The sequence below is a fragment of the Girardinichthys multiradiatus genome, chromosome 1 (genome assembly GCF_021462225.1).
Source record: "Girardinichthys multiradiatus isolate DD_20200921_A chromosome 1, DD_fGirMul_XY1, whole genome shotgun sequence".
In the NCBI taxonomy this organism is placed as follows: Eukaryota; Metazoa; Chordata; class Actinopteri; order Cyprinodontiformes; family Goodeidae; genus Girardinichthys; species Girardinichthys multiradiatus.
The window spans coordinates 49,876,641-49,890,100 of record NC_061794.1 but is presented as its reverse complement, the minus strand read 5'-3'; the positions used below and the strand labels follow the sequence as shown (position 1 = coordinate 49,890,100).

Below are 13,460 nucleotides of genomic sequence, written 5' to 3'. Positions count from 1 at the left end.
TGCGTCTCTTCCTGTTCCTGTCCTCCTTCCTTTTCAGCACTAATCTCAGCTCCTCCTTTCTCCCTCAGAGCTCCTCCCTCGGCCACCAGTGGCAAAGACTAAGTCCTAGAAGCGAAGCAGGAAGGAGCTGCAGCGCCTCCTGCTGTTCTCTCTGCCTTAAAACTCTTTGCTAACGGAAAGAAAGATGCGCCTTACACTGACTGGGCTACTGCTTTGATTATTGCTGATTGGTTTTTCTGTGGGCATCTACACTAGAGGATCTCCTGCAGACTGTGTTCGGTGCCTTTTCCTTTCATCTGTACAGAAGCCATACGGTGATCAGCCCACTCAGTGAGAACGTGCTCATTGATTGGAGAATCTTTGATTTCTTGAACAGATTTCTGATGTTTGTCATTGGAGGGGGCATGTCCTGCAGGGGCATCAGGTGTCATCTGTTTGCTGCTTCTTGGTATTTGTATCACTTCAATTTGGGAGTAAGGTTTTCACTTTTTTTCACTAGAAAATAATAAAGTAAATATCCATGCAGTTCTGTTTAGTTTAGAAATGAGGTCTTATATCTCTGCTGAACCTCCATGTGATCTGGGATATTTCTCTCTTTTTGTAACTATGGAAACCATTCACATTCTGGCTGCAGTACTGGGCGGAGCCGTATGCGGGTGGGGTCAGTCGTTTGCCCCGCCCACAGCTCTTGTCAGTTTTTTCTCCTGCTGGCAGAAGTTGGTATCACAGCCGTGCTTTATTAAAAGATTTGTTTTTAAATCCAAATGTTTGTTATATGCAATAATGAAACTTTCTTTTAAAAAGAAAGCATGAAGTTTGATTTCAGTCATTTGTAAAAGAAAGCACACCCTCCCTCTTTCAAAAACAACACATTATAGCAGACTTATTTAACAAAGATGAGGTGAAAATGATTATAATGGAATAAATGAATACATACAAACCACATTCATGTCAAATGACCTTCAGAGAGGCATAGACTGTTTAAAGTGACCAAACCTCTGTGGTCCGATGCAGTCAAGTTCTGAACAGGAACCATGAAGTTGGTGAGAGTCAGCTTTCTGCTGCAGACTGTATGCAGATATGACGTGTTGGTTAGGTAGGAAGGACACAGTTTGGGCCAGTAAGAGTTTCTGCAGAAAAGAAAGTGAATTTGTTTGCATTCTGAAGGAGGCTTCAGAACTGATAAGCCAGCTGTTTGCTGCCATCTGGTGGTAAAATCAGTTGACTCCATCCAATCAGTTTGAGGTTAAAAAAAGCCCACGTCCGGTATGGTTTGGTCCTGAGCCACAAAGTTTCTGACTCAGCAGTAAATTGGTTGAAACCTCTTACTTAGATTTCGACTTGGTTTTCTGGGTTAATTCCTGGCGGCAGCATATTGTAGATTGTTCCCTGAGGAAACGGAGTCCACATGGAGACAAAATCTGAAGGAGAACGGTTTCATGGAGGAGATTGTGTGTGTGTTTACTAAGGTGGGAGTGGGTGGTGTGTTTTTTTTTTCTAGTTGGTTGAGCAGGAATCTTTAAGCCTCAGGTGGAAACTTGATTTAGTTTTGGATCAAAACCAATTGGACCATAAATGTTTCAGAAGAACATATCGGTCTTATTGGTGATAGTCATCATGTTAGGGAGACTATTTTAGATTCTGAACAGATAATGATGTTTTATTTGGTTTATTTAACAGCAGTTTTTTGTTGGTTTAATTTTTTTAAGCATTTTTTATTGTCTCATTTCACAGAAATCCTTTTTATTCTTCTTTAAACAGAAGCTTCAGTTTTGCAGACTCCTTCAATGTGGTTTCAGGTGCTAAACATGATCTCAAGAGGCGTTTAGACCTCCAGGATAACAAGGAACCAGTTTTCTCTCTAAGATCCAAAGGTCTGACTATAAAGCCTCATCACATGGTTGATTTTCCTTTCTGTTGTCATCTTTGTGTTTTTATGATGAAAAGTTTATTTTAGGTGCTCAGTAGAAGGTGCTGTGGTGAGACATCAGTGCAGACCACATCCATCAGTTTACTGATCCTCATAGGAAGTTAACGCCTGTTTTGTGTGTGAGCTGCAGCAGCAGAAGATCAGAGTGATGCATGATGATGATGGAGGCGACAAAAAAAACAACAATTTAATAATTACAATCTCAAAATTTGTATTTTTTTTACACTACATATTTATTTGTTAGTAAATGAAAATTTGTTCTGTTAGTCCTTCAAAAAAAATCCCCAACAATATTATCTCTAAATAGGGTTTTAGCCATTTTTTCCCCCAAAATTAGATTTTTAATTTTATTTATTTATCATTATTAAATACAAAATATGTTCTAATTTAATGATCAACCTTTATTAGTTTTCTCCCACGTCAGTGGCCTGCTTGCGGTATGTGACCATGTTTAATGTCTCAGAATTATTCCTTAATATCTGTTGATCTGGTTCTCAGTAACGGAACTGGATCAGCCTCCAGAAGGATCTGATCACCTTGATCTGGGGTCAGGGTTAGTGGGTCATTGGCGCAGACCACTGATTTACAAGGAACTTGCGTACTCAGAATGACCACCAGAGGGCGGACGTCGTCAGCACCTGATAGAGTTTGGTTCTAGGCTCCTAAAATTTTAAATATTTTCCATCACTTTTCTGCATGAGGACCAAATTATCTTAAAGTCTAAATATTCCCTCTGGAAGGGTTAGGGTTAGTTGGCTGAGTGTTTATGATCTCATGGGAGCAGTTATCAAAGTAGATATTTGTGTCACCTCATTAAAAACGTTTGACCAAAAACGAAATGCTGAAATGCCAAAATTATTAATAAAAATATATTTTTTGTTGTCCAAATGTTTATTTTTATTTTATTTTGCAATTTTGCTAATTCATCATCATTACATTAAATACATGTAAAACATTCTAATTACTCAACAAACAAAATGAATTAAATGAGCAAAAATATATAAATAAATTAAAGGCAAATATTGGTTTGTTTTATCTCTTAATCTGTTTAGAGTTCATCAATTTTTATATCTATTTTTTCTGAAAATAGTTTTTTTTTTTTTTTTTTTGGAAAAATGAAAGAATGTCATGAAAATATGAACAAAACAAAAGCTAAACCACTCTTCTTCCTGTCGATAAGCCCAATGTTTTAATTGTCTTTACATTTTGAAGCTTCTGTTTTTGAAATTTAAATATTTATAGAGTATAAAATATGAAATGTATCAGTTGTTTATTGGCTTTTTTCATTTTGTGGAATGATGATATAAATTCACCTGAACATAACGCAGAGTTTCTGTGTTTGGTGGAAATCTATAGATTTTCTGAATCGGTTAGATTTGATCTGAGGTGACAGCGTGGATCGCCCCCTGCTGGCAGTTTTATTGTATTAAAGAATTGGAAACCCGGGTCCTGGTTTTGTCACCTCTTCCTGGTGGAGTTTTTTTTCTTAAAACTGTTTGGATAGTTCGGTTGAACTCGATTGCTGATTTGTTTCACAGTTTGTGGGTTTGTATATTATTCTTTGGGTAAATTTTATAAAACAAGCACTAAACTCTGGAGTTTGTCTTTAATTTCTGCTTTCAGGCAGTTTTCCTTTAATTTCTCTTTAGTTTGGGTTCAGTAACAAAAATAAATATTTATGTGAATAATAAAGATGCTTAACTAAAGATGTAACATCATAAAACTATAGAGCTTCTGCAGTAATAAGGTAAGGTGTGATGTAACATTCTTCTGTTAACTTATATTTTACATCCTCAAGCAAACTCTAAAAATTGAGATCTGATTGGACTAAAAACGTTCACTCTGGAAACTGATCAAACTGATGCATATTCTGCTTCTCTGGTTTGTTGAAGATGTTTCACTGATTGCTCACCATCTATTAACAAGGGGCACTCATTTGAAGAGAGCAGTGTCCACATTTTGGACAGGAACGTCAGGTGGTTGAAGAGACAAGTTAATATACAGGTCCTTCTCAAAATATTAGCATATTGTGATAAAGTTCATTATTTTCCATAATGTCATGATGAAAATTTAACATTCATATATTTTAGATTCATTGCACACTAACTGAAATATTTCAGGTCTTTTATTGTCTTAATACGGATGATTTTGGCATACAGCTCATGAAAACACAAAATTCCTATCTCACAAAATTAGCATATTTCATCCGACCAATAAAAGAAAAGTGTTTTTAATACAAAAAACGTCAACCTTCAAATAATCATGTACAGTTATGCACTCAATACTTGGTCGGGAATCCTTTGGCAGAAATGACTGCTTCCATGCGGCGTGGCATGGAGGCAATCAGCCTGTGGCACTGCTGAGGTCTTATGGAGGCCCAGGATGCTTCGATAGCGGCCTTTAGCTCATCCAGAGTGTTGGGTCTTGAGTCTCTCAACGTTCTCTTCACAATATCCCACAGATTCTCTATGGGGTTCAGGTCAGGAGAGTTGGCAGGCCAATTGAGCACAGTGATACCATGGTCAGTAAATCATTTACCAGTGGTTTTGGCACTGTGAGCAGGTGCCAGGTCGTGCTGAAAAATGAAATCTTCATCTCCATAAAGCTTTTCAGCAGATGGAAGCATGAAGTGCTCCAAAATCTCCTGATAGCTAGCTGCATTGACCCTGCCCTTGATAAAACACAGTGGACCAACACCAGCAGCTGACACGGCACCCCAGACCATCACTGACTGTGGGTACTTGACACTGGACTTCTGGCATTTTGGCATTTCCTTCTCCCCAGTCTTCCTCCAGACTCTGGCACCTTGATTTCCGAATGACATGCAGAATTTGCTTTCATCCGAAAAAAGTACTTTGGACCACTGAGCAACAGTCCAGTGCTGCTTCTCTGTAGCCCAGGTCAGGCGCTTCTGCCGTTGTTTCTGGTTCAAAAGTGGCTTGACCTGGGGAATGCGGCACCTGTAGCCCATTTCCTGCACATGCCTGTGCACGGTGGCTCTGGATGTTTCTACTCCAGACTCAGTCCACTGCTTCCGCAGGTCCCCCAAGGTCTGGAATCGGCCCTTCTCCACAATCTTCCTCAGGGTCCGGTCACCTCTTCTCGTTGTGCAGCGTTTTCTGCCACACTTTTTCCTTCCCACAGACTTCCCACTGAGGTGCCTTGATACAGCACTCTGGGAACAGCCTATTCATTCAGAAATTTCTTTCTGTGTCTTACCCTCTTGCTTGAGGGTGTCAATAGTGGCCTTCTGGACAGCAGTCAGGTCGGCAGTCTTACCCATGATTGGGGTTTTGAGTGATGAACCAGGCTGGGAGTTTTAAAGGCCTCAGGAATCTTTTGCAGGTGTTTAGAGTTACCTCGTTGATTCAGATGATTAGGTTCATAACTCGTTTAGAGACCCTTTTAATGATATGCTAATTTTGTGAGATAGGAATTTTGGGTTTTCATGAGCTGTATGCCAAAATCATCCGTATTAAGACAATAAAAGACCTGAAATATTTCAGTTAGTGTGCAATGAATCTAAAATATATGAATGTTACATTTTCATCATGACATTATGGAAAATAATGAACTTTATCACAATATGCTAATATTTTGAGAAGGACCTGTATATTAAACCAACGCTAAACAGAGGAGACCTCAGATTTCATCGTTCTAACACCTGCTCTGCAACCCAGACTTGGCGCCATCACACCGGGGAACATAGGACCCAAACCACCGACATGGCATTTTTAGGGAAATGTTTGGGTCATCAAGCAACAACAACCCAAATAGTGAGCTGAATAGTGGGTAGGGCCAGTGACTAGGGTGACCTTAATGGACCTATTGGTGTAATTGTCCTAACTACAACTTATAACCCCGTTACTTCCAACCATGTTTAGAACTGAAGAAGCCTTTTTGATGAGAAGCAAAACGTCTTCAAGAAATGAGAAGTCCATTTGCCTTGTACTTAAACACTTGGGATGATCAAACTCTTTCAGTGGGAATAAATCCTAACAGAAATAGCTAAAGCTTTTCTTTCATTTAAGATAGCTGTTTTCATTATAATTTCTGTTACCTCTACATTAACATATTAGAAATAATACATTTTGTAATTTCTTTTCATTTCTTGATAAATTGTTACATTTAATTTTAGATTTTAAGACGATCCTTGATGTCTAGACATTTAAATTCTAATAAATTCCAAATAAATTAAAAAAATATATGAAATATAATTTTGATTAAGAGCATTTACAATTAAAATTTACAAAATCTTTAGAAACAAATGTTACATTTTAAATAATGTATCTCCCTAAACTTTAACTAAATACATAAATGAATAAACTCCTTATCCAGTTTTCATAACATCATTCCAGTTTTTCTTAATGTGATGCAGACTCTCCATTCAAGTGGATTACATAATGCTTCTGCCTCACTGAAGGTTTTCAGAGTCTCTGGGCTTGGCACCTTTTCACTCAGTCCATGCATTGTAATAATATTAATCATTTGTTGTTTTTATGGTATTTTATCCCATTTCATTAATTGCATTTGTGAAAAATCCCCCAAAAAACCCAGTTTGTGAGACAGAAACCAGGATTTCAGCTCCAATAAGTTTATTTCCAAAGAGAAGTTCACATCGTCTCTTTGGAAAGTGAAGATGCGAACTTCAGGTGAAGTCATTATCGCTATGGAGCCAAGAGCTTCCAAGATTTTCCTCATGAAACCGATCAGCTCATGGACATGCTCAGCAGGCAGATCTGGGCCAATATTCCCAGAGAACCCTCAGACTAATAGGTGCTCCTAGTGACGTCATCCTAAGAAAGAGTTTTTCTCCAATTCAGCATGGAGAGTAAACATAATTAAATCAGATTAATGATGAGCCTGTAAATGAGCTACGTTCAAACACGATGCTGTGTGACATTAATTTAGCTAAGTTTCATCATCATGATTTAAACATTTCTAAATCCCGTCTAAATTCTATCGGTTCATTTCTCTCCATTGATTACTAGTAGAACATTTTTTTGTTCTTTCAACAACCAATCACAGCTCTTAGAAGGCAGCATGACATCTAGCAATGGGGTCTACCACACATCACAAAGATGGGAATCTCTCATCTCCTCAGAGTCGCTCTCAGCAGAACAGAATCACTCTAAAGCTAGGAGTCCTTGGCAGGAATGTTTAGGCTAAGTTGGGAGCTCTCTGAGAGACTCTGAGGATCTTTTGGAATACGGGCCCTGATGTTTGTCCTACTGAATGTCTGTGGTGGAAACTTTGAAGAACATATGTTTCACCAGTTTCTATCCTGCAGAGATGATCTATTAGCTGCAGGATCAGGAACATGGAGGATTGGTTTTCATTAGAGATCATCTCAAAGAGTTCACACTGCTGTAAAGTTCTGGGTTTGCTGAAGTCCAAATGTTGAGCATTTCTGGAGTAAGTTTCGATTCATTAAAACAGAAAAAAAATCCTCCTGCTAATCCACTGACCCAGATTATTCTGACAAAATCTTAAAAAGAAATCTGTAAATTCTTACAAATTTCCATTGCATTATTCCCTATGATCTAGTGGTTGTTCTTAATCTTTCCCATATTGTAATCCTTGGCTTCTGATTGCCTCCTATCTGAGCCTATAAGGTTTGTCATGAGGTGTCCAATCAGAGTTTATCCCTCCTTCAGGAAAAGCTGAAGAAAACCTTCAGTTTCTGCACTGTTGTGTGGTGATCTTGACCAGTACTAGGTCAGACATCAGGCTGTAGTCTGATCCAGTTCTGTAACAATGGTCATATTCAGGCTTCTGTTTCCAGAGCTTTTATGGCAATCTAACATCTGAAGGTCAGTCCCATGAAAATTCAGTCATATTGATTGTTTGCAGGGAATTTTCAAGACACCTTCATGAGGACCATACAATTGAGGCATGTGACGTCACCCGGTATGGTAGAGCCGGAGTCCCACTCTGGAACCAGGCCTGGGGTCAGGACTCATCAGACAGCACCTGGTGGCCGGGTTGCTCCTCGCAGGACTCAGCCAGGCCAAGCACGAACGGGAGACACGAGGGCATCCCCCAGTGGGCCCACCACCTGCAGGGAGGAACCATGATTGACCGGTGCAAAGAGGATTGGGCAGCAGACGAAGGTGGAGATCTCAGTGGCCTGATCTCCGGATGCTTAGGCTGGCTCTAGGGACGTGGAATGTCACCTCGCTGGGGGGGGAAGGAGCCTGAGCTTGTACGGGAGGTCGAGAGATATCGACTAGAAATAGTCTGGCTCGCCTCCACGCACAGTGTGAGCTCTGGAACCCATCTCCTCGAGAGGGGCTGGACAGTCTTTTATTCTGGAGGGGGCCGTGGGGAGAGGCAACAGGCTGGGGTGGGTATGCTTGTTGCCTACCAGCTCAGCCGTCTTGTGTTGGGGTTTACCCAGTGGATGAGAGGGTCGCATGCCTGCGCCTTCAGGTTGGGGACAGATCTCTGACTGTCATTTCGGCCTACGGGCCGAGCGGTAGTGCAGAGTACCCTTGGCATCCCTGTCGGTTGTGCTGCATACTGCCCATCCCGGGGATGCCATTATTCTGCTGGGGGACTTCAACGCCCATGTGGAAAACGACAGTAACACCTGGAGAGGCGTAATCAGAAGAACTTGCGTCCCTGATCTGAATCCGAGTGGTGTTTTGTTATTGGACTTCTGTGCTAGTCACGGATTGTCCATAATGAACACCATGTTCAAACATAAGGGTGTCCATCAATGCACTTGGCACCAGGACACCGTCGGCAGGAGGTCGATGATTGACTTTGTTGTCGTGTCATCAGACCTTCGGCCGCATGTTTTGGACATTTGGGTGAAGAGAGGGGCTGAGCTGTCCACTGATCACCACCTGGTGGTGAGTTGGATCCGCTGGAAGAGGAGAAAGCCAGACAGACTTGGCAGGCCCAAGCGCATAGTGAGGGTCTGCTGGGAACGTCTGGTGGAGCCCTCGGCCAGGGATGTATTCAATTCCCACCTCTGGGAGAGCTTCGACCAGATTTCGAGACAAAAGTCAATGTCGATGCTGCTGCCCATAGCTGCGGCCGTAAGGTCTGCAGTGCCTGTCACAGCAGCAATCCCCGAACCCCCTGGTGGACACCAACAGTAAGGGATGATGTCAAGCTGAAGGAGGAGTTCTATCGGCTGTGGTTGGCTGTGTTTGACGGGTACCATGAGGCCAAACGTGCCATGGCCCGGGCTGTGGCAGAGGCAAAAACTTGGGCCTGGGAGGAGTTCGGTGAGACCATGGAGAAGGACTACCAGTTGGCCTCGAAACAATTCTGGCAAACCGTCCAGCGCCTCAGGAGCGAAGCAGTGTTTCACCAACACTGTTTACAGTGGGGTTGGGGAGCTGCTGACCTCGACTGGGGACATTATCGGGCGGTGGAAGGAGTACTTCGAGGATTTCCTCAATCCTGCCATCACGCATTCCCTGGTGGAATCAGAGGCTGGGGACTCGGGGTTGGACTCTTTCATCACCCAGGCTGAAGTCACAGAGGTGGTTAAAATGCTCCACAGTGGCAGGGAGTAGAACTGCTGCTCCTCCACATCGAGAGGAGCCAGTTGAGGTGGCTCGGGCATCTATACCGGATGTCTCCTGGACGCCTTCCTCGGGAGGTGTTCCAGGCACGTCCCACCGGGAGGAGGCCCAGGGGATGGCCCAGGACACGCTGGAGGGACTATGTCTCTCGGCTGGCCTGGGAACGCCTTGGGCTCCCCTCGGAGGAGCTGGAGGAGGTGTCAGGAGAGAGGGACGTCTGGGTATCTCTACTGAGTCTGCTGCCCCCACAACCCGGTCCCGGATGCAGCAGATGACGACGAGTACGAGCAGGGAATTTTGAAAGATTTAGAGAACAGAACGGAATACGTGCTGCTGTTGGCTCTGGAATGGTACTCTGGTCAGATTCTGAATGACATGCAGAGGAGCTTCAGGGAGATTGGTTTAATTCCTTCACCTTGTTTGATCATTAAATCTGCCGGGGAACATCCTGTTTATGGAAAGTCAGTTTTTTAAATACTTTCAGACCTTAGAAATCATTACTTTGTATCCTCAGATGAGACTGTCACTATGAATATTCAGTCATCATCCCTTTCCTAATTTTCCTCCTTCTTTATCCATCCTGCAGGTGTTCAGGAAAAGAGAAAGGATCCTGAGACCAGCTCCTACTTCCTGTCTGCTGAGGTCCAGTCTTTTCAAATTAAAATGCCAAACAGCATCACTCCAACAGGTTCTGCTGCTCCATGACTGAAGTGTCTTTGTTCTGCCTTGAGAGGTAAAGGAACCTGAAAACGGGCCAATTTATTACTCTCCAGCATTCGGTCAGTTTAAACTTGGAAACAGTCCAGTTGTTTTAGTAGAAACACATTATGGCTTACATATCATCTTATTGTGATAAATACTTTAATTTAAATATCGTCGGCAAAGACATGAACTTGTTTTTAAAAGCTGTTGTTTCTAAACTCAGACTTTTAGCTAAAAACAATAACCAGATCTTAGTCAAGTGACTCATATTGTTGCCCTTCACAATAAGAGAAGAAAGGAAATATCAGCATTCATTTATCTGCATCAAGATCAGCTTTTGTCCCATTTTGTTCCATTGCTTTTTCTTGGCTGTCACTGAAAGTAGATCTGCTCGGCCTTTATTTTGTTGTCCCAGTTTTCAGAAAGTCTCTGAAATATCATGTTTTGGCTCAGAGCAGCAGCTTCTCTTTCAGCTCTTCGTCCAGACAGACACAACGGACTGAGCTCCTCCTTAAACCAAATGCAGAACCTACTGGGAAGGGGAGCTGTGGTTCTGTCTCTGTGAGGTGGGTTAGGGAAACCGTCTCCTTTAATCGCCCCTGATGCTGACAGAATATTAGCTGAATATTTCAAAGTAAAAGCAGACTGTATTATTATTTAGGCAGAAACAATTGCAATTACAATTATTTGATTATGAATTTCTATGAAGAACTATAATTAAAAATCATAAATGATAATTTGTAATTCCTAACCCAAATCATTCACAACGAATAGATATTAAAAGTAGACTATGGGATTGAGACTATTGGGCTACTTATTAATAATTATCATTAAATTATTATCATTAAAAATTATTAACAACAAAAAAGTGCACTTTACCATGAAAAACGGAGCAGAAAGGGTAAAATAAAGGACAGTCCATGAAAATTGTTTGAAAAAATTAAATCATTGCCATTACAACAGCAATTCAATTCTTAAATTTTTAATATATTTTTACAAATTTAGATCATTTCCACAAAACCGGACTGGAATTCACTGAATCCGGAATTGCACCATGTTGATAGTATACCTGTAAACGGCGTTACATAGGAAATGCATTACGAGCTGCATTACTGCAACTTTTATTTGTTTTGTGTGGGTTTTTTCAAGTGCTGGAGTTCGTCACAGAGACCCTTTAAATGTTGTGTCCTTAAATAAGTACGAAGCAAAGATCGCTGTAATCGGTATAGATCCATACGAGGCGGACAGATGCAACATGTCAGCGGAGTTAGATTCTCTCCCAGCAATCACCTAGACACTGAGAATTATTTAATTCACAAAAAATGCCTAAACTATGGAGAAACTACGGTCCTTGAAGTATTTAGGTACTTTCATCCTTTTTTTCAAGCACATGTGATGCAACAAGAAGAAATGTGCACATGTACATTTTGTAGTTCTTTTTGTTTCATACTTTGTGCACATGCTAATGGTATTATGTTTTCTTTGTGTGACATTGACAGTGTCATGTTTGTTATGACGTACAAATAAATTATACGGAACGCATTTAAAGGCTTTTTACTGAACTACATCAAGTTATATGCTTATAGCCTGACCCTGCTTTCAGGACTGACACCTTAAATATGACGAGTACTTCAGTCCTTTAAGATAGAAACAGTTTAAAACATTCAACATTGAAATGCTCTGATCTAAGAAACAAGAATAATGCAGATATTAAAGAACAATAACAATAAATGGATAAAATGTCAAATAATGCATTACACCATCATGACTGCGTGATCATTTATGTGTATTTTATTAATTATAATGCAATGCGGTTTATTAATTGATTATTAATTATTACTGTCACAAAGCAGCATTTTCCTAAATACTGTTCATCAAATTACCATTACTACATAATCTGACTGCAGATACATAATGTCAGGGACAAAGCCTGCATCTTTTCAGGTTAACCTCCTGGTTGGGACCCAGTCTGGGTTGGATCTGTCATACAAGTCTGCAGGTCTGCCTAAAAAGTACAAATTGTACAGCAATCTGTTCAATACTCTATCAACTGACTGACAGCGTCACAGTTTGGTTCTTGTTTGAAACGTTTCAAAACATCCTCACCGCTAATAAAGTGATGATCCGCGCCGTATTCGATAGCTTGTGTTTCCTCTGAATATTAGCCAGACACACTCGTCGATGATCGATGCTTAGTTGCAAAGTTTGCTCACCTTCACTGCTTCTGATTCTCGGTATCTAATCAAAACTTCTCTTTGCTGTTTTATCGCCTTTGTTTTTACACCTTTGAACCCAACAATACCCAACACTCGTGCAAACTGCTATATTTCAGGTCTTCGATCAGGATCAATGGGAAATCTACTGGTTGCAGGGACTGGTTGCTTCTGTTGCATCGAGTGAACGCAAGAAGCAATGATGCTCTGCTATCCAGGGACTAGCCTCTGCTGCGATGTCCGAGCTGCAATGGATGCTGGGAGGTGTAGTTCATTCAATTCAGTTTATTTATATAGCGCCAATTCACAACACATGTCGTCTCAAGGTTCTTCACAACAGTCAGGTTCATACATTCCAATTAATTGTAACCATTGAACAGTTCAGTCAGATTCAGTTATTTATTCAAATTGGATAAAAAGTTTTTCTATCTAAGGAAACCCAGCAGATTGCATCCAGTCAGTGACTTGCAGCATTCACTCCTCCTGGATGAGCATGTAGAGACAGTGGAGAGTCACTGGTGTTGACTTTGCAGCAAACAGTCTACTTCCTCAGCAAAGTAACCCCAACACTATTAAGAATTTTTTTAAAGTCTGATCATATAATTTAATAACTTTATTTTAATTTGATATTAATTTTAGAGAGCAGAGTGTCTGATGGTCCAAAAACGAATCTGTAAAATATCAAGTTTATTTAAAAAAACATTTTAAAATAAACATTAAAATATTGGATTTATAAAATCCAATGTTTTCAATTTCAAACAAATTGTTTTCTTCTTGTCTGTTTATTTTATTTTATCAGTAAAGAATGCCTTTTATTTGTCTCTTCAAACATTTCAATACAAATCTTCTGTAACCTCATTTTGCTTTAAAATAAAACTGAAATGAAACGTTTGGTTTTCTAATTTCTTTAATTTGTGACTGATTTGTGTGTCTTTGATGTTTTAGTTCCATTTTATCTGAATCTTTTTAAAGTTCTCCAAGTTATTCATGTTCAAACACATGCATTAAATTTTATTTTACTTCCTTATTTCTAATGTTTTTGTGATTTTTGCATGAATTTAAACAAACATCCCG

At 40.4% G+C, this 13,460-nt stretch overlaps 1 protein-coding gene across 3 annotated transcripts in view; it reads left to right on the top strand.

Moving 5' to 3' along the window:
• Window positions 1-11,715, top strand: part of slc35a2 (solute carrier family 35 member 2) — a 39,858-nt gene extending 28,143 nt beyond the window's left edge. Inside the window, exons 6-7 of one of the 3 annotated variants that reach the window (XR_007039541.1) lie at window positions 10,058-10,204; window positions 10,647-11,715. Coding sequence is in view for 2 of the 3 variants with exons in the window: in XM_047374149.1 (XP_047230105.1) it covers window positions 69-102 (34 nt within the window). In the remaining variant the exon portion in view is untranslated. Of the gene's footprint in view, window positions 1-68; window positions 3,527-10,057 lie in introns of those variants that run through there. The other 2 variants (XM_047374157.1, XM_047374149.1) reach the window with 2 other exon arrangements.
• The last annotated feature ends 1,745 nt before the right edge of the window (window positions 11,716-13,460 follow it).